This window comes from Phoca vitulina, unplaced genomic scaffold (genome assembly GCF_004348235.1).
Source record: "Phoca vitulina isolate PV1807 unplaced genomic scaffold, GSC_HSeal_1.0 scaffold6, whole genome shotgun sequence".
Lineage (NCBI taxonomy): Eukaryota > Metazoa > Chordata > Mammalia > Carnivora > Phocidae > Phoca > Phoca vitulina.
The window spans coordinates 48,693,161-48,714,391 of NW_022589709.1; the positions used below are offsets into that span (position 1 = coordinate 48,693,161).

Consider the following 21,231-nt stretch of genomic DNA (forward strand, 5'->3'; position numbering starts at 1 on the left):
AAGGAAAAGATCAAAGGGAGAGGGAGAGGGCAGGTGATGATATGACTGGATCAGAAGAGGAGGCCTCCTTGAGGACCACACATCACTTACTCTTCCAGAGAAGAGAAGGTGGCCTAGGAAAGAGAGGAAGGAGCACCCAGGCAGAGGGAGGGGCATCTGCTTTGGCCTTCAAGCACTGAGGTGTTTAGTGATCTCATCTGAGGTCATGGTAATGACAGTGGAAAGAAACAGTAGAGAAAGACTGGGCTGGAAGAAATGAGAGAATTGTTCACTTGGTAGCTTTGAGAGCAAAGGGATAGTAAGAAATCAAGATGATTCTAGTCCACTAGCTTGTAAGCCGTTTGACAACAGTAGCCGTATTTATTCGTCCTTGACATTGTCTGATACAGTACTTGACACATAGGTGTGCCGTGAACATTTATTGAATCTGGTGACTGGTAATTGTTGCTTATATACTAGATTTTTTTCTACAGTTAGGATAGAAATTCCTTTGAGGATAAGAAAAATGTCATATACATCCATACCTCCCAAAATATTAGACCCATAAAAGGCAGTAAATACTGTTGATTTATCACTTTTTTGCTTGAATTCTTTAGAAATTGTACAGATAGCCTGTTTAGTTATCCAATAACGATTAAAATGCTAGCATCACATGACTAAATAAATTAGAAGTGCAAATCTTAATGTGTTGATAGAAAATGGGCTAACACTTCTTTGATTATTTTATCTTTCTTCTCCAAATAGTAGCCAAGAGCCAAAATATATAAATTTTATAAAATTTATTTTATGGTTCTCAATTGCTAAACATTTTAAGGAAGACGTACTTGTGACTGTGTTGTAAATCCAGAATATCATTTAGCACTGTCTATTAAGATCTTCTATGAGTACAGTGCTAAGTGGTATCAGGATATAGAATCTAAAATAAGTTTTCTTCTTGAATTTATTTGATCACTTTTACAAAAATGCACCTGAAATAGTTAATGATACTCTCAGAAGATCACCATTTTTAAGTTGCTTGTATAGTTGCCACAAGTCATGTCACTGTAACATAATTCTTGAAAAAAACTCAGCATAGAAGCTAGCTTTCCAGATCTGTATTTACAGAGTATCTCCAAAGTATTTTTTTTCTGCTTTTGAGATATGATTGAATACAACATTGTGTAAGTTTAAGGTATGCAGTGTGTTGACTTGATACACATATATTGCAACATGATTACCACGATAGCATTAGCTAACTTAACCTGGGTCATGTCCCATTTTTACCATTTCTTTTTCATGGTGAGAACATTTAAGATGTACTCTCTTAGCAATGTTCAAGTGTAGAGTACAGTATTATTAACTGTAATCACTATGTTATACACTAGATCCACAGGACTTACTCATCTAATGACTGGAAGTTTGTAATCATTGACAAACATCTCAATCCTTTCTCCCCCAGCCTCTGATAACCACCATTCTAGTCTGTTTCTATGATTTTTTTAGATTCCAATTATAATTGGTATCATAGATTACTTGTCTTTGTCTGACTTAAATCACTTATCAAAACACCTTCTGTGTTCATCTGTGTTGTTGCAGGCAGCATTTCCTTCTTTCTCATGGCTGAATAATAAGATTCCACTGTGTGTATATACCACGTCCGTGTCCATTCATCCACTGATAGACACTTAGGTTGTGAGAAAAAAAACACCAGTCATTACAAACTCATAAATTGAAGCAGTTACATAAGGGGTTCAGTAATATGGGCAACATAATGTATATGATAAAAGCTCCTCTCAAGCTTGGCATATGTGGTTTGAGGTGGTTTTCTGAAAGCTGTTAATAAACCAAGTAAACCTCAGAAGCATATTTTAGTACTAAGAGCCTAGTTTTAGTAGAATGTGCATTCACTTGTAGAGAACAGCTTAGGTATTAATAGAAGGGTGTGAAGTAAGTAGTTCCACAGATATTCACATTTATATGTTATAAAATTATTTACTTTTCATGTAAATATAAGCAAAACATGAGGTCATCCATCTCCATAATAGTCTTTGGTTTTGAGTATTATTTCATATCCTCAAAAAGAAATATAGAGAAATATAGGGATCCTACTTTATTCCATCCTTGTTTGTAACTATTTTCTACTTCGAAATATGTTTTGCACATTTTGCCAAGATGTCGAAGGCCTTTGGAGCAACAACTGAAATCGGTTTAATTCCATACTTACCAGACTATCCAAGGATATGAAACCAACTTTGACATTTTCATTTCTGATTAGTATAATCTGATTATCACTGATTTTTATTAATTCATATTCTAAGCTATTGAAAAGTAGTCAGTTTTCATGATCTCTGCATAGCATTCTCAACACCTTTATATATGACACACATAGGCAATTGCAGATTATTTATAAGGTAATAGAGTGGAGGAATAGTGCAAGTGAAAAAAGACTGTATAGTTGGAAAAATCTTAAGGCAGGAATCTTAATTCAAGTCCTAGCTCTGTTTCTGTTGTATGGAAGACAGAAAGTCCCCATGTGTTACAGCATTTGGATTTAATAATCTGGGTTATTTAATTCAGTTGCTTAAGCTTGGCATAAATGAAGCGCAAGTCAGTGATCTTGAATCATATGTGATGGCTTCACACAGAGAAAACTTTGAAAGTCACAGATTATGAAAGAGGTTATTAGATCAAGGGGAGCTAAGTTTATGGAATGGATATGCTCAAGTCTGTGACTGTTACTAGAAAAACAACACAAAGCAAATATCCTGCTGACAGAGATTTCAGTTGTATCATCTTATAGCTCAAGTGACTCTTGCTGAAAAAATCTGGAGCTGAAATACAGCCAGTCTTTATCACCGTGGCCAGTAACATTGGTTCTCAGAGTTACAATAAACTTCTGCTTCCATGCAGGCTAATCAAGCAGGCTTTAGAGGGAAAACCAAAAAAGCCTCTGTTGAGAATAGCCAGTTAATAGCTTAAGCTGCTGTTAATTCTGAGCTACATTCTTACATACTTACATACCTATCACCATCTAACCCTCCTTAAAGTTCATTTGCATAATACTTTTGATCAGGCCCTTTTACGAATTATTTACATAGCTCATGTATGCATTAACTAAATAAAGTTGGGTAATGATCGGCTTCAACTAACACAATAATGGTTGCAAGTAAAATTTCACTCATGCTATGACTCAAACATTTAAGTAATTTGAAGTTATATCTTTTGATCCTGGCCTTCTCTTTAAAAAAAAATTTTAACTGAAATCCAGAAGTTCTCTGATTTTGAGTATCAAATATTGAGTGGTCAATTAAATTATTGATCACATCTGGTTTTTTAAAGAATGAAGTGTTTTTATGACAGGAAATTGGAAAAGAGAGATTTCCTTGTAAGATTATTCATATATTTCTACCCAGTTTTAGCTTTGGCAAAATCTCTGTGAATAGCATCTTTTTCATTTTGCCAATACTGAAAGTGATTTCTGTTGTTCTATTTCTAATATCTTTTCCCCAACAATACTAAATATTGTGCTAAACAATGTTTTGGATGGATTTTCCATAAGCGACCCGCTTTGCAAAGAAATGGACATCTTAGAAATCAAATTATGGATAAACAGATAAAAATATTCATTTCTGTCTTGAATAAAGTATAATGATTATAATACTATTACCCTGTAAATAAAAGGACAGGCTTAAAAATAATTGTACCCGTTGCAAAAGGTAGATATATATTCATAAGGGATGAGAGAAACATAATTCTTTACTTAGTATGTAAGGCTGTTTCCCTGAAGACATCTCCCCCACTAGGAAGTCTAACACCGTGCTCTGAATAAATTTCCAAAGGAAGTTTTTAGTGACTGATCAGTTTTTATAAAAGGGAAACCAATGCAAATATTAACTTGTATGAAAATAGTAGGTGCAAAATTCACAGTATCACCTTGAGTACATTCTTTTCTTACTTATAAACTAGCAGTAGGCCCACCAAATAGCTTTTTTCTCCCTTATATCCAGCACCCAACCCTCAATTCACACATGTAGAGAAAGTATTATTTACATTAAAGCATTTAAAATGCCTGTAAAGTACTTCAGGCCTTTCACAAATCTTTTTGAGCAAGGAGTTGGTGTCCACATCTCCAGCCTTAAAGAGAATAGGCAGCTTTAAATCTTTAAAGGGATCTCTTCAGAGGTTTTAGAACATTGTGGGTAGGGATTTGTAGCAGGAGTAAAAAGTGGCCATAATATTGGGACCCCTTGTGGTCCCTTCACCTTGTGTCTTCATCCCTTGGTCACAGCTCCCTTAAGGCACATGGCAGGAACCGCAGAAGTCACTGCGTCAGGCGGGCAATGCACAGATGTTACAGGAACGAGCCCTCCAGTGAGGGCTGCTGTAGCACGTGGAGATGCTTCTGTTACGCTAGGAGCACGGTTATGGGAGCCAGGGGATTTCTAAGGGCCTCTTTTTAGTGGGTTTATAAGTCCCTCTGTTTTAGTGAATAAAAATGGAGTAGAGCTAGACTTTTTGTGCCCTCCAAAATTAAATGGGAATTTTGCACTGAAGTGCAGGATGTTTTACGAGGTAAACCTAATGCAGTTCAGATTCAGATTTCCTCTTCCCTCCTCGCATAATCAGAAGTCAACCTTACCACTTCATGAGAATCATTTCTGTGTGTTTCCTCACTCCTCCATTAACTTGATAAATTTATTCTGAGCGCTACATCAAAGGTGTAAACTTATTATAAATAATACATCTATAGTACCTAAGGATGATGACAAAAATCATCGAATATGTGCCAGATGTGGTTTTGATTTATTACACCTATTTAAGTTATTTACATCACTAGTCAAAAACATCTCCCTTAAATATTTAATATTAGATCTTTTAGCTTTTTCATAGTTCACTGAAGAATCTTTGAAGATTCCTTATTGCATGTACATATACAGAAATATTTGAGTGACTGTTACGTGCTTTCTTTAAGGGTACTTTTATATAGGCTGTTTATTCCCCAGAATCACCCAATGAGGATAGTCAGTATTAATTATAGTTTTACAGATAAAGAAACGGAGGCTTAAAGAGTCTGGATAGTGTGCCCAAGGTCCCATAACTAGTGAGTAGCTGGAGCTACCGTGTCAACCAAGTCAACAAACTCCTCAGCTTGTGCTTTTTTTTTAAATTGAGATATAATTTAAATAAATAAATAAATAAATAAATAAATAAATTGAGATATAATTGATGTGTAACATTATATTAGTTGTAGATGTACCTGAGCCTGTATTTTTAACCACTCTTTCACAGTTGGTTCTTATTTCATATGTACATTTAATGAAATTCTTTATTTCTATTCAAAGCAATTTCTATTTAAAGACTGATAAAGGCATGGTTATACATTTTAAGGTAGTTTATTTCAGATTAATTTTATAACTTCCTCAGGAAAGTCACTGGTGTTTGTTTTTCCAGAGCTAAGTAAAATTCTGTATTTTATCTGATTTCAGATGCCTTTGTTGATAAGACATACCATTATTTTATATACTACCACCAAAAAAAATTGTCAATTTAACTGACTATAACAGCTCTTTCAGACTTACTTAGACACAGATATCAATCTATCTAGAACACTTTTATACTTAGGTGGTATATCTAGAATAAGTGGCTTAAGGTGCTCCTATGCTTTCATCATATTCAGAAGTCCAACTCTTCTGATTCACTTTTTGACTGTATGTCCACATTTTTCAACCCAGTGTTCTAATTTGGGGCTATTATAACATTGGAGATAAAGTATTTCTTTAAAAACTCTGTCACTCTTGTCTCTGAAACTTTCTTCTAAGCCACTGTTTATTAAAAACTTTAATACATAAATTCCATTTCAGTTCTAAATACCATGTTTTCCAGAGTGTGATTTCTAGTTCCCTATCGGGACTGTTTTTAAAACTTAATCAGCAGACATATCTTCATCTGTTCACCAGTAGCCATTAGTTTGTGTATTGCGTGTTAGCCCGTCATGCCAGGTTATGTGCAAAGATGATGGGTTGTAAGTCAGGAAGGAATCTGAGCTGGAAAGTAAGATTTGGGGGTTATCAAGGCATACATTGACAGCAAGGGTCAGAAGAGGCCGTATTTAGAAACAGGTGCCAATAGAACTATAAGGATCAGAACAGTGGGAACATCTGATAAGAGGACCCCAAGGATAAGGAAACTAGTGAGTTGCCAAAATTATAGTAAGCTTTGAGGGAAACCTTGTTAAGCATTTAGGCACATTGAGGTTTTCATAGAATGATCCTTTGGTATACTAGATTATTTGCCTAGCAGAACCTGAAATCCCTACTCGTTGAAGTCTTTTTCACAACAAATAATGTTTGTAAACATTGCAGAGTTACCCTGTTTTCTTTTAAGAGATGTTTCCTTCCTTTAACTTGATAACTTATATTAAGGAACACAAATTTAGACCTTGAACTGTTGAAGAAAGCATTAGTTTCTAAGTGGAATTAGCCTTGGGGCCAGTAGGCCGACAGGGGAGCACCTAGTTCAGAAAGTGGCGTGTGTGTAGGTTGAAGTCCTTGTTGGTGGCTTCTGCGCTCACAGGTGTGCAGGAAGGGTAAGGAGACAAACCGCCGGGCCGTCCTTTGACAGGGCGGTGTTGGGACTGCTTGAGTCCCTCTCTTACTTTCACAGTGAGGGAGTGACCTCACTACCAACACTAAGAATCATGTCCAGAAGTAAGCCTATTGCCACCTATTTTTAAATCCCCTTTTAAAAGCTTATCTGGATATTTTTTACAGTTCTACATAATTAGCATGCATGGGGCTACCATTCTAGAGACTGATGGTGGATCTGGACCCTGGAGGCATGGTGGGGAGGCAGCTTTTTAAAATTCTGTAACTAACCATTCACATAGAGGATTCACTTCATAGGTTAAATAAGTAAGTGCATTGCTCATGCATTAGACTTACTTTGTTAGATTGTCTATTGTTAGTACTTCTAGACTTTACATAACTAATTTAATGAAGTTTACTACTTTTTTGTAGAACTTTGACCTTAGTTAAAGGAAACCTGTAAAATTCCAGTTTAAAGAACCTTTCAAATGATGTCTTGGGAGTGTTTGGAACTCCCTCATCTGACTTGTAGATCTGAAGCCAACAGGAAACCGGCTGGTCCTTTCTAAAGGGAAACTTTACCAGTCACAAGAATAAAGAATTATTTTGCTCTTATTCCAGCAAACAGACATGAGATCATAGTGGTATTTCAATATCTCTTCTGACTCACTGGTGTCTCCTGCTAAACAATTTAGTGGTTTCTTTGTGAACAGTTTACGTAATGTGAAACTATCAAAACTGTACCTGTAAAAAAGGACCAAATTAGCAGCCAAAGTTAGAACCCTAACATTTTTTTAAACAAGTATTCCTGAACTGTAAGATGCTAAATTAAAATGTTGGTATCAACATTAATCCCATGGTATTCATTATTGCTAAAAATCAGTCTAGGGGCGCCTGGGTGGCTCAGTCGGTTAAGCGTCTGCCTTTGGCTCAGGTCATGATCCCGGGGTCCTGGGATTGAGCCCCGCATCGGGCTCCCTGCTCAGTGGGGAGCCTGCTTCTCCCTCTGCCTCTGCCTGCAGCTCTCTCTGCTTGTGCTCTCTCTCTGACAAATAAATAAATAAAACATTTTTAAAAAATAAAAAATAAAAATCAATCTAATGGGGGAGGAATGGGCTATCTTAAAATTGTAAGAAAGGAACACTTTTTTTTAAATTGCAAAAGTATGTCAACTATTTAAAATTATATATGAGGGCTGACCACATCTGAGATAACTGAGATAGCTCACATGTAAAACTTCCTTCAGGATACTCTTTGGTATTCATTGTAAGTTGAAATTGTGTAGGGTAGTCTAATATACTAGATGGTGAGGGGAATATACCAAGAAAGCTATAAAGAGAAAACAGGGCAGATTGACAAAAATCAAAAACATGTTATTTCCTAAATCGTATTTCACACTGTGTCCTAGGTTATTAAAGGAGCAGCTCATAAAGTAGAGGAAGCAAGAATGTTCTAAAATATTCAGATTTACCAGCAAAGTTAAAATTTTGGTTGATACTGCAAAACAGCCTTAAAAACATATTTATTTACTTTGGAACCAAGTATAAGAGAATGCAGAAAGACAAAAACAACATTGAACTGTTCTCTCCTGTAATACTTCAAGATTAGATTATTAAGTCTCAATTTGTTATGGTTTGTTGTCTTCTTGTGCAATATATATAAATTATTTGGTATGACCGTTTTCTTCAGCATTTACCTTTTTGTTTAAATGCAATCAGCAGGACTTTGGGGCTCTGCAGAGTAAAGAAGAAGAAGGTTAATGGAAGTTCATGGACAGCTTATCTGTGGCCAGATCTTATTACTTGATATACTAGAGGCTCAAGACATGTTTAGGGAAAGAAGTAGATAAGTTTATAGTATACTGAGACACAGTACCTTCACCTTTTTCTATCTGTTCCAGAGGCATCATTTCAATGTCTTCCTGCCCAAAACTAAATTTTTTTTAAGATTTTTATTTATTTATTTGACAGAGCGAGAGAGCACAAGCAGGGGGAGCAGCAGAGGGAGAGGGAGAAGCAGGCTCCCCGTTGAGCAGGGAGCCCGACATGGGGCTCCATCCCAGGATCCCGGGATCATGACCTGAGCCAAAGACAGATGCTTAACTGACTGAGCGACCCAGGCACCCCCAAAACCAGTTTTTAATTATGCCTTATCTATGGCCCATTCCTTTCCTATGTGTATCCCTGCCTCTATAATCCTGCTTCTCCTATCTACTTTTTTTTTTTTTAAAGATTTTATTTATTTTTCAACAGAGAGAGAGAGACAGCGAGAGAGGGAACACAAGCAGGGGGAGTGGGAGAGGGAGAAGCAGGCTTCCCGCGGAGCAGGGAGCCCAATGTGGGACTCGATCCCAGGACCCTGGGATCATGACCTGAGCCGAAGGCAGACGCTTAACGACTGAGCCACCCAGGCGCCCTCTCCTATCTACTTCTTATCACCATCTACAGATGCCCACTAACCTCCTTCCTTTTTATTTTTGACTCTTTTATTATGTGTTTCCTGCCCACCCAGTCTCTTCCCATGCCAACAAATACATGAATGGAGCAGCTTAGGGACCATTCTACCAGTTTAAGAAGACCTTTCCAGCTCTTAAAGTTTGTAATCCTACATTCACAGAAAGTGTATTTACAAGTGTTTAGAAAGCATTTTTTTTTCTTTTGGTAATGTGATAATTTTAAAAATTGAAGTATAATTTTTATATATAGTAAAATTCACTCTTTCTACCGTACAGTTTTATCCATTTTACATTTGTATAGCTGTGTAGCTACCAACACAAAGTAGAGTTCTATCACCCCCCAAAATTCTCTCCTGCTCTTTGGTATCGTAGACTTCTTTCCCTACCCCAGCCACTGGACAACCAAGGATCTCTTTTCTATCCGTATAGTTTTGTCTTTTCTGTAATGTCATATAAATGGAAATCAAACAATATGTAGCCTTTTTTTCCCTATTTAAAAATTTGTGGGGGTGCCTGGGTGACTCAGTCAGTTAAGTGTCTGATTCTTGATTTCTGCTCAGGTCCTGATCTCAGGGTTGTGAGATCAAGCCCTGACGTTGGGCTCCTGCTGAGCGTGGAGCCGGCCTAAGATTCTTTCTCTCCCTCTTCCTCTACCCCTCCCACCCCCGGCTCACACGTGCTCTCTCTCAAGGGCACCTGGGTGGCTCAGTCGGTTAAGCGTCTGCCTTTGGCTCAGGTCATGATCTCAGGGTCCTGGGATCGAGTCCTGCATCAGGCTCCCTGCTGAGCAAGGGAGTCTGTTTCTCCCTCTCCCTCTTCCCCTCCCCCTGCTTGCACTCTTTGTCTCTCACCTAAAAATCTTTTTAAAAAATTTAAAAAGTAATAAAATATATATAGCATAAAATTTATCATAACCATTTTTACATGTACAGTTCAGTGTAACATATATTCACTTTTTTTTTAAAGATTTTATTTATTTGACAGAGAGAGAGAGAGAGAGAGAGATAGGGAGAGCAGGAACACAAGCAGGGGGAGTGGGAGAGGGAGAAGCAGGCTTCCCGCTGAGCAGGGAGCCCGATGCGGGGCTCGATCCCAGGACCCTGGGACCATGACCTGAGCCGAAGGCAGACGCTTAACTGACTGAGCCACCCAGACACGCTGGGTAGTATAGACATTTTAACATTTGTTCTTCCAATCCATGAGCATGGAACATATTTCCATTTCTTTGTGTCTTCCTCAATTTCTTTCATTGAGTGTTCTATAATTTTCTGAGTACAGATTTTTTGCCTCTTAGGTTTATTCCTAGGTATCTTACAGTTTTGGGTGCAATTGTAAATGGGATTGACTCCTTAATTTCTCTTTCTTCTGTCTCATTGTTTGTGTATAGAAATGTAACTGATTTCTGTGCTTTGATTTTATGTCCTGCCACTTTGTTTAATTCCTGTATGAGTTCTAGCAATTTTGGGGTGGAGTCTTTTGGGTTTTCCACATAGACTGTCATGTCATCTGCAAAGAGAGAGTTTGACGACTTTGCCTATTCAGATGCCTATTATTTCTCTTTGTTGTCTGATTGCTGAGGCTAAGACTACAGCTGGTTTTGTGTGTTGATTTTTGTGTCCTGCAGCTTTGAAGAACTCATTTGGTAGTTCTGACAGCCTTTTTATGAAATCTTTAGGGTTTTCAACATATAAATCATGTCACCTGCAAACAGATTTTTACTTCTTCCTTTTTAATTTGACATCTTTTATTCATTTTTGTGCCTACGGTGCTGGCTAGGACTTCCAGTACCAATTTGAAGTTGGAGTGGTGAAAATGAGCATCCTTGTCTTGTTTCTGATCTTAGAGAAAAAGGTTTCAGTCTTTCATATTTGAGTCTGATATTAGCTGTGTGCTTTACATATATGGCCTTTATTATGTTGAGGTAGTTTCCTTCTGTTCCTCATTTATTGAGTATTTTTATAATAAAAGGGTATTGAATATTGTCAAATGTTTCCTACATCATTCGAGATGAGTTTTTTTCTTTTATTCTATTAATGTGATGTATTACATTGATTTCTTTTTAAAGATTTGTATTTATTTATTTAGAGAGAGAAAGAGAACGAGTGCAAGTATGAGCTGGGGTAGGGGCAGAGGGAGAAGCAGATACCCTGCTGAGCAGGGAGCCCGATGCAGGGCTCCATCCCAGGACGCTAGGATCGTGACCTGAGCCAAAGGCTGACACTTAAGCAACTGAGCCACCCAGGTGCCCCTACATTGATTTTTATATGTTGAACCTTCCTTGAATTCTAGAATCTCTTCATTTTATTTTTAAATGGTGTCTTTCAAAGAGAAGTTTGTAATTGTTATGAAATCCTTTTATTAATTTTTTAATGGATCCTGCTTTTGGTGTTTTAGCTAAGAAACCTTTGCCTAACCCATGGTGACAAAGATTTTCTTCTTGGTTTCTTCTGGGAGTTTTATATTTTATAAAAGTTTTATGTTTTCAGTTAATTTTTATATTGGAAATGAGATATGACTCAAGATTCTGTGTGTGTGTGGTTATCTAGTTGATTTAGCACCATTTGTTTTATTTTTTATCTTTTTTAAAGATTTTATTTATTTGACAGAGTGAGACACAGCAGGAGAGGGAACACAAGCAGGGGGAGTGGAAGAGGAAGAAGCAGGCTTCCTGCCAAGCAGGGAGCCTGATGTGGGGCTCAATCCCAGGACCCTGGGACCATGACCTGAGCCGAAGGCAGACACTTAACGACTGAGCCACCCAGGCGCCCTGGCTAAATTTGTTTTTTAAAATTTTATTTATTTGAGAGAGAGAGTGAGTGCAGGAGTGGAGGGAGGGGCAGAAGAGGAGGGAGAAGCAGACTCCCCACTGAGCAGGGTGCCCCACTTGGGGCGCAATCCCCGGATCCCAGGATCATGACCTGAGCTGAAGGCAGATGCTTAACCAACTGAGTCACCCAGGCACCCACAGTTTGGTTAATTTTGGTTGGTCAAATGAACTGATTTCTAAATTACTCCAAAACAAGGCATTCTGTTTTGGGAATGCTAACCTTTTCCTGAACACGTCCTTTGTAGATTCTCCAAGTCCCAGATCTGTGTTCTGTACATGAAATCTCTTGTATTTTGTATGCTTGATAGATCGATGTAGAATGGAAATCTAAATAGTAGAATCTATAGATTCTACTAATCAAGGCTAGTGTGAAGTCCTGTCCCAAGTGTGTAAGATTCAAAATACTTATATTCAAACTTATATTGAAAACTTAATTAAAATTTAATAGTTAAAACATTTACTATTCATTATATTAATTAACCCTAGGTTGATTTTGTACTTACTTCATAAAGAATACATTTTACTTAAATGAACACCTTTTCTTTTTCATTTAGGTTGTCAGTGTGTTAGCTAAACCTGCATAGATTGGCAAGCACCAGGCTATGCTCGAAGTAGAAGGATAGGTGGTGTAACTAGAAAATACTTATGGAGAAGACCTGAATCTGTGAAAAGGAAGAATGCAATCTTGTAGATTGATGCTGATATAGAAAATTTGGGGCAAAAATTCATAGGAAACAAAGTGCAAATCTGATTTGGGAGGAAGAAACCCTCACAGGCAAGCCAGCTTGACTAGAACGGGAGATATAACCCATGTGCCTCAATCCAGGAAGATTAGGCAGATTGATACCACCAAGGAATTAACTCAGTTCTCCATGGACACTGATTGAGTGTCCCCAAAATTTAACTCAATTCTTACACTAACTATCAGGTTAAGGGCTCAGTCCCACAATACTGCTTCCTCTTTAGATGCCAATCTCAAGTCCCAAGTTGTTACCTGTGCTTCTGATTGGCTATAAATTAGAGGTTCCCACAATCCCCTCCCTAGTTTGATTAATTTGCTAGAGTGGCTCACAGAACTCAGGAAACTGGTTTTACTTACTAGATAATCGGTTTATTATAAAGGATATGAATGAATAGCCAGGTGAAATTATACATAGGGCAAGATTCTGAAAGCAGGAGCTTTTTTCCTGTGGAGTGTGGACCTAGCACATGGATGCTTTCTGGGTCACCAACATGGAAGCTCTCAGAAACCCATTCTTTTGGGGTTTTATGGAGGCTTCATTACACAGACATGATAAACTCACTGGCCATTGGTGACTGATTCAACTTCCAGCCCCTCTCCCCTCCCTGGAGGCCAGGGGGTGGGACTGAAAGTTTTAACCTTTAATCAAGGTTGGTTCTCCTGGAAAGCAGCCCCCACATCTTTAGAGGGGTTCTAAAAATCACCTCATTAACATAAACTCAGTTGCAGTTGAAAGGGCCTTCTTTTGAATAACAAGACATCCATTTCACCTTTATGAGTCTAAAGTGATTTCCGGAACTGAGGACAAATGTCCAAATGTAACAAAAGATTCCCAGGAGTTTGATATTTGCATATATCAAGTGTTTAAATTAGTTCAATAAGATTTTAGTTGTCAGATTGAAGGGTCTGTTTAAATAAAACTCCTCTATAGGGAAAAAAATGGTAGGTGGTTTTAAAAAAAATCTGTAATTTAGTTAGAACAGGTGCATGCTTTGCTCAGAAAAACCGAATTTGGAAAATCATTCCACAAAAGACAGAATAGAAAAGAACTTTCTTTTCAAGGATAGAAGTGGGTTGTTAAATTAATAGCTTAGCTTATTGTTTGATTTTGTCCTTTCATGTTTAGATTAAGTGTTCTCACTTAGTAAACTTTAGAAAAAAAATTTTTTTTTAAACTTTAGAAAATTTTTTAAACTTTTTATTTGAAACTAATTTTAGACTTAGAGGAAAGTTAAAAAACTATGTAGAGAAACCATCACCCAGCTTCCCTTACTGTTAACATCTTACATAACCATAATAATGATCAAATTAATATCGATACAATACTGTTAACTCCAGTTTAGGAGACTTGTTTTTATCATTGTCCCTTTTCTAGGAACTGTTTGCATTTAATTATTTCTTCTTATTCTCCACCATTCTATTTCTCAGTCTTGTCTTCTCTTGACACTTTGGAAGAGTACCAACCAGTTATTTTGTAGAATGTCCTCAGTTTGGGTTTATGTTGTTTTCTCATGATTAGAATGAGGTTATGCCTTTTTGGCAAGAATACCGCAGAAATTATCTTGTGTCTTTCCTTATGCATCATATCAGTGGGTTCATGTTGCTGATACATCTTATTATTAGTGGTGAGCTTTAGAAATCTTGCTGATAAGAGCATGCTTTCTTTAATATAATACATATTAAAATTCCTATTAAAAATACCTGTCCAGGGCATCTGGGTGGCTCATTCAGTTAAGTGTCCAACTCTTGATTTCTACTCAGGTCATGATATCAGGGTTGTGAAAATAAGCCCTGTGCTGGGCGTGGAGCCTGCTTAAGATTCTCTCTCTCCCTTTGCCCCTCCCCCCTGCCTCTCTTAAAAAAAAAAAAGAAAGAAAGAAAAATCAGTCCATCAAAGCATTTGCTCTGTGATGCAGATAACCTACCAAAAACCAGAAATGCAGATTAAAGAAAGCTATCATCATCACTAATTAATGGGATGAGGTTTGTAGAATTTCACTAAAAGGAGGAAACTGTTCAATAATAAGTAAGAAAAGGGGCACCTGGGTGGCTCAGTCGGTTAAGCGTCTGACTCTTGATTTAGGCTCAGGGCATGATCTCAAGGTCCTGCCATCTTGAGCCCCATGCAGGGCTCCGTGCTCAGCCAAGAGTCTGCTTGAGATTCTTTCTCTCCTGTCCCCCCACCCACCATGTATGCGCGCATTCGCTGTCTCTCAAATAAATCTTTTTTTTTTTTTTAAGGAAAAAAACGTCTTTTTTTTCAAATGAGGTAATTCTTTCTTCATGGGACAGTTAACGAATTATCAAGAGAGAAATCTTCCCAATTAATAGAATTGTCTTTGTAATAGAAAAATTGTCTTGGTTGAGGCAGTTAACTTTGGATAACTTATTAAGTAGAACAGTAAATGAGGAAATAAGTTATTGCTTTTAGGTTTTTTTTGTTTTATATGCGACGTAGAATTCTATCAGAAATTAAGTCATTAGGACCAATTTCTAGGTGTAGCCTATCATAATACCTGAAATAAATTTATTGCGACAAATTTTTGTATTTTGGGCATCTCAAAATTATGAATAACGTGAAATAAATCAATTAACAGTTTCAGAAGAAATACTATGTTACATGTCCCAAACCTTATTGACGTTACAGCATCCTCACGTTTCACAAAGGAATGAAATTGTACTTCAAGGTTTGATGAACTTAAAAAATACAGTGCATTTGGTGCAGCCACTGTGGAATACAGTATGGAGGTTCCTCAGAAATTAAAAATAGAAATATCATATGATCCATTAATTTCACTTCTGGGCATTTACCCAAAGAAAATGAAAATACTAATTCTAAAAGGTATATGCACGCTTAGGTTTATTGCAGCATTATTTACAATAGCCAAGATAGGGAAGCAGCCCAAGGTCCATTAATAGATGAATGGATAAAGAAGATGTGGTATGTGGTACGTACACACACACACACACACACACACACACACACACACACAATGGAGTATTATTCAGCCGTAAAAAAGAATGAAATCTTACCATTTGCAACAACATGGATGGGCCTACAGGGTATTTTGCTGTGTAAAATAGGTCAGATAGGGAAAGACAAAATACCATAGGATTTCAAGTACATGTGGAATCTAAAAAAGAAAAACAGAAATAGACTCAAAAGTACAGAGAGCAAACTGGTCTCTCTAGTTGCCAGAGAAAAGGGGAATAAGGCAAAATAGGTGATTAAGGAGATTAAGAGGTGCAAACTTCTAGTTATAAAGTAAATAACAGGGATGAAAAGTACAGATTAAGAAATACAGCAAATAATATGGTAATAACTTTGTATAGTGACACATGGTAACTGTACTTATCATGGTGAATATTTTGTGATGTATATAGTTATCAAATCACTATGTTATACCCCTGAAACTAATATAGTATTATATGTCAACTAATACCCACCTTAAAAAATACACAGTACATTGTTAGGTTTTGCTTGTAGATATTTTTCAGGGTATAATGTTTATTCCTCAGAAGAGAATGGGTAGAAACTCTTCTGTAGATATCTGTATCTGTCCTAATGAAGGTGAGAACTAGTCTGCATTAAGCCTACTGCTTTGGTACTTTTTCTGTTTCTTCACTTGCTAGATTTTCTTCAGCAGGAACTTTTCAGTGAAATATTTGTTTTTATTCTTTTCGGATTATCTTTGAAACATTCATGGACTATAAAACTAATAGAACCAAGGACTGCTGCACCTCCAAAGTGACAATATTCAGTGTAATTGATAGAATTTTCTTTTCTTTTAGTTCAGCAATCAGCAAACATTGGGAGGCTGAACTGGCTACCCTCAAAGGAAATAATGCCAAACTCACTGCGGCCCTGTTGGAGTCCACTGCCAATGTGAAACAATGGAAACAGCAGCTTGCTGCATATCAGGAGGAAGCAGAACGTCTGCACAAGCGGGTAAGCTCAGAGCTCCTGCTGCCTGTGGGGACTGATGGCTAACAGATTTCCCTGACCTGCAGAAACATACATGTAGATTCAGCACAAGGACATCTGGAGATAGTCATTGCTTGTCAGAACATATGTATAGATGTAGTAAATGTGGGTTTAGTTAAGAAAAATATTTTTCTATTCTGCCACTTATTAGCTGTGTGACCTTTGGTAAGTTATCCCTTTCTGCTCAGTATTCTCATGTATAAAATTGAAAATTGTAGAATTCCTGTGAAAATGAATAGAGAAAATGAATTGTCATGTAGTTGCACCGAGTTGATGATAGATGCTTTTATCATTTTTATTGTTTTTTGAAGAAGGAACAACTTAAAAAATACAGGTAAGAAATTCTTTATAAAAGTTGCTTATACAGGTTTCCCCCACTATCCAAAAGTAAAGCTGTGAAACCTTTCCTAAGCTGAAGTGGTATAAAGAGAAGAGTATCCCCTGCTTTCCAGAAGTTCCCTTTGTTTTTACAAAAGACCTACATTAGTATGTTTTTGCTGACAAATCTGAGGACCATTTTTAGTTTTGCCACAAAAAGCTGTTACCGTACTAATACAGGTCTTTTGTAAAAGTGAAGTGGCATAATTCAAACTCTCAGAAAGTGGGAGACACCTGTATTTGTAATTTCATGCAGGAAAAGAAAATCAGAAATCCCAGTATGAATAATATTAGAAGCCCAAACAATTACTTGTGAAGAATTTTTTTTTGTATTCACAGCATTTGCATTTACCCAACAGGATGTATATGCCGCTAATTTCCTTTTTTGGGAAGGATGCCAAAGAAGTGAACTTCGTAGACAGTAGGAAATGGCCTTACTTCCAGAGCACAGTTTGAGGAATGTAGTAAGATCAGGCTGAGGTGGGAAGTAATATAGAGATGAAATAGAGACAGGGAGGGAGAGTAAGAAACCTGAGTAAATGTCATCCTGTTGTATGCGTAAAGGTTAACTTAGGAGGAGGAAGAAGGAAGTTGCTGTTTAATGACTATAGAATTTCCATTTTGTAAGATGAAAAAGTTCTGGAGATCTTTTTCACAACAGTGTGAGAATACTTAACACTGCTGAATTGTACACTTAAAAATGGCTAAGATGATAAAATTTTATTCTGTGTTCTTTACCACAATAAAATAAATTAATCCATGACAGTTAACTCATGAGCCAGTAAATACTCACAGAAGAACTATCATATCCCCTTACTGTATAATCCCTGTCCTTAAGGAAATTTTGGTTTAAATTGTGAATTGAATTTTAAAGATCTAAGAAATGAAATCTTTCTATTTATTCACATGTTTATAATTTTTAATGCTCTTCTTTCCTTCTTGTAGATCTGAATTTCCATCAGGTATCCTTTCTGTGTAGCCTAACTTCCTTTGCAGTTGCAGCCAGAGGATGTAGGGGGCAGCTTTTTGTCTTTACTATTGGTTGCGTTTTCCTGTTTCTTCACATGTCTAGTCATTTTCAGTTGTATGTTAGACATTTGAAATTAGATGACATACAGCCCATAGTTTCTCTTATCTTACTCTGAATGATGTTGATTTTTGTTTGAGTAAGCAGTTAAACTTACTTACAGATTTCCTTGAAATTGTGGAGGTGTGGACTTAGGCTTCATTAGAGTCCATTTATTTTAATCTTGCCCTTAACCCTAGGGTGAATTCTGTAGTCCTGGGAAATGTTTATTTCTAAGGCATAATCCTTCTGGTGTTTCAGTGGAAAGCTTGAAGTAATAACCCACGTCCTCTAATTTGGTGGGACTGAAACGCCAAACTGTTCTCTCTGTGGTGAGCCCTACCACAGCTCAGCTCTTGCAGCCCTCCAGCTCCTTTCATTCCGCCCCCATGCTGGACTCCTTGGATCTTACCTGTGCATGTGTAGATCAAGGGTTAGCCAAAGATTTGAAGGAAGTCTGTATGTTTCTTTGGGGGCTTTCTTCATACAGTTCCCTCAATTTCTAGCTGTTTCAGCTGTTTTAAGGGGTCCCCAGATCCTCAGGCTCCTCAGGGAAATAAGACCACAAGTTTCTGCTTAAGTTCTAGTCAAGCAATGCAGCCAGACTACAGAGTGCCTTCAAGCAAAAAGATGTGTATATGTGTATTTTACCCAATGTGATTGCTTTCTTTCTGGCTTTTGCTCTATTTGGTTGCTTACCCGGGCATTCAGACAGTTGAATTTTACATTTTGGTCATGATTTGCAATTGTTATCTGTGGGAAAGTTTTTCCAGTAAAAAGTACTCCATCATTATCAGAACTGGAACTCCCTATAAGGAATTCATTATCTAATTGGACCAAAAAAAAAAAAAAAAACACCTCCTATATATTGAACAATAAGGAAATAATTCCCAAGATTTTGAATACATTTCATTTTGTGGACCACAGGACAGGAGAGCCTAGAGGAATTAAGTAGATGGGAATGACTTTCTGGTGAAAGTACATGCTGAGCTGAGAGCTGAAGGTTTGCTAAGGTCTGAACAGCTTCAGTGGTAAGAGTGGACATTCTAGTTAAGTCAGCAAGATGGTTTATTCAGTGAGAGTGGTTTATTTTTAGGATGAAGAGACTCGCCTATTTTTAGTTGGAAAAACCACCTATCACATACTGTGAGTGTCTTGGGTGATGGAGGGTGGTTAAGTAGTTTAGGACTGGTGTATGCAAGACCTGCAGGTTTAGATTTGATACTGTAAAAAATGAGCCGTTGAAAGGCTTTGAATGGAGGAATTATACAATGATAGATGAATGTTAGTTTATAGGAGAGGTAAAAACAGACAAAGATTATAATTATGTCCTCTGGTGGGCCATTGCTGTTGTCTAGGCTTGGATGATAGGGTCTGCACAAGGCTGTTAGTACATGAATAGAAAGGAAGAAAATGTTAAGAAACGTAGAGTAACATTTATGGAGGATAAGTAGATATTTGGAAAATGTGAAGGAGAAGGATTTGCTGTTTCCTTAATAGTCTAGAATTTACTGCATTCTAGTCAGCCAAAATGTATGAGATGCTAACGTGTGTAAAGAGCCGTGATGAGGTGCGTGTGTATGTTTTTATGTTGTCTTCTGCCTATTTTGACTGTTGGATCCAACAATGTTGTTGGATGGTTTAACTTTTAGGGGCAGTGCCTTTCTTTCTTCTCTCAGAAAATACCAAGTGCTCATTAAAAGTTCTGTAGCTCTTTGGGCCCTTAGTACATTCTTATTGACTGAAGAGTATTATCTTTTGCTACAGAGACACTACTGATGTGAAGTCATTCTAGTATCGAATGATTGAAGTTGTATTTTAAGCATATCTTTTCTTCCAGATTCTCTTACATTTTGGAAATGTATTTGAAAAATTTCTCACTTCTGTAAGGCCAGTTTTCAGAAGCCATGTTTAACTTGAAAGCTACAGATGGAAGGCAGATGGCTAGATCTGATTTTGAATATGTTTTCATAAGAAATTTTTAAAGAAGCCTTTCATTATAGGGGTTCTCAACTGTCATTAACCAATTAAGCTTTCCTAACTTCTTCCATGACTAAGCCATATAAATAATTATACCCCTAGTCTTTTTTCGTTGTCCTAAATTTGTGTCCTTAAAGAATCTATTCATTCTACCTTAAGTGTCTTAATATTTCTCAAAATTGATTTTCATATGTTGTTTAAAAGTCGTGATTTACCTATGAGGGGCTTATTATACTTTCAGCAAGAAATCTTTTGAGATAGTCATATAGCTTAACCTGTGTTCTCATTTCATTTTAGGTGACCGAGCTTGAATGTGTTAGTAGCCAGGCAAATGCAGTGCATACCCATAAGACAGAATTAAATCAAACAATACAAGAACTAGAAGAGACGCTGAAAGTGAAGGAAGAGGTATTTCCTACTTTTCACTCATCTATAATCTAGCTAACATATGTGTACAAAATATTTGAGTCTCTGTCAGATTTATAGGTACTTTATGGAATAAAGTAAGGTTGTGGGGTGTTTTGGGGGGGAAGATGAAATTTTTTTTGATTGATATGAAGCTTGTTCATACTTTCTCCATCCTTGTCTCTGCTGTTAGGAACTACAGTGAGGCAGGCAGACTGAGATACTGCTTCTTGGCTTCTGTATGAGAGTTGCATTCTTAAAATCAACAGAAAACTGTGAGAGGTTAAATGAATTTTATAAGCTGTTGCTTTTTCTGGTTTCCAGTCATAAGATTTAATATCCCAGGAAAGAATTATATCCACAAAGCTTGAAGCAGCCTTAAAATGTTCTGATTGTTGTTTCCAAGCAGTGCTGTACCAAAGCCACCCAGGAGACTTGTTGCTTAAGATTATCATGGATTAGACAACCTACCCATAAAGACGAATTCACCCTTCTAAAAATCAGCATAAAGGAATGTTTTTTAAATTATTCTTTTCTAAGGACTAGGACAATAATTTCAGTGAGAAATAACACGTTCTCTTTGCTTGATTTAGTTTAAATATTGTTGCTAAAGACATTGCTCTGCTTTTTCTAGGAAATAGAAAGATTAAAACAAGAAATTGATAATGCCAGAGAACTACAAGAACAGAGGGACACTCTGACTCAGAAACTACAGGTGAGCTATAATAACATTTTGATTCATTTCTGCATAGAGAGAGGCATCAGTCATTCTTTCACATAGTAATGACTTCTTTTCTGAAACTTCATTTTGTAGGTTCTCAGTCATTTTT

At 37.0% G+C, this 21,231-nt stretch overlaps 1 protein-coding gene across 1 annotated transcript in view; it reads left to right on the forward strand.

Annotated features, from left to right (window-relative positions):
- Window positions 1-21,231, forward strand: part of HOMER1 (homer scaffold protein 1) — a 123,765-nt gene that overhangs the window by 85,637 nt on the left and 16,897 nt on the right. Inside the window, exons 7-9 of the mRNA XM_032404124.1 lie at window positions 16,380-16,536; window positions 20,294-20,404; window positions 21,036-21,116. Coding sequence (XP_032260015.1) covers window positions 16,380-16,536; window positions 20,294-20,404; window positions 21,036-21,116 — 349 coding nt within the window. The remainder of the gene's footprint in view (window positions 1-16,379; window positions 16,537-20,293; window positions 20,405-21,035; window positions 21,117-21,231) is intronic.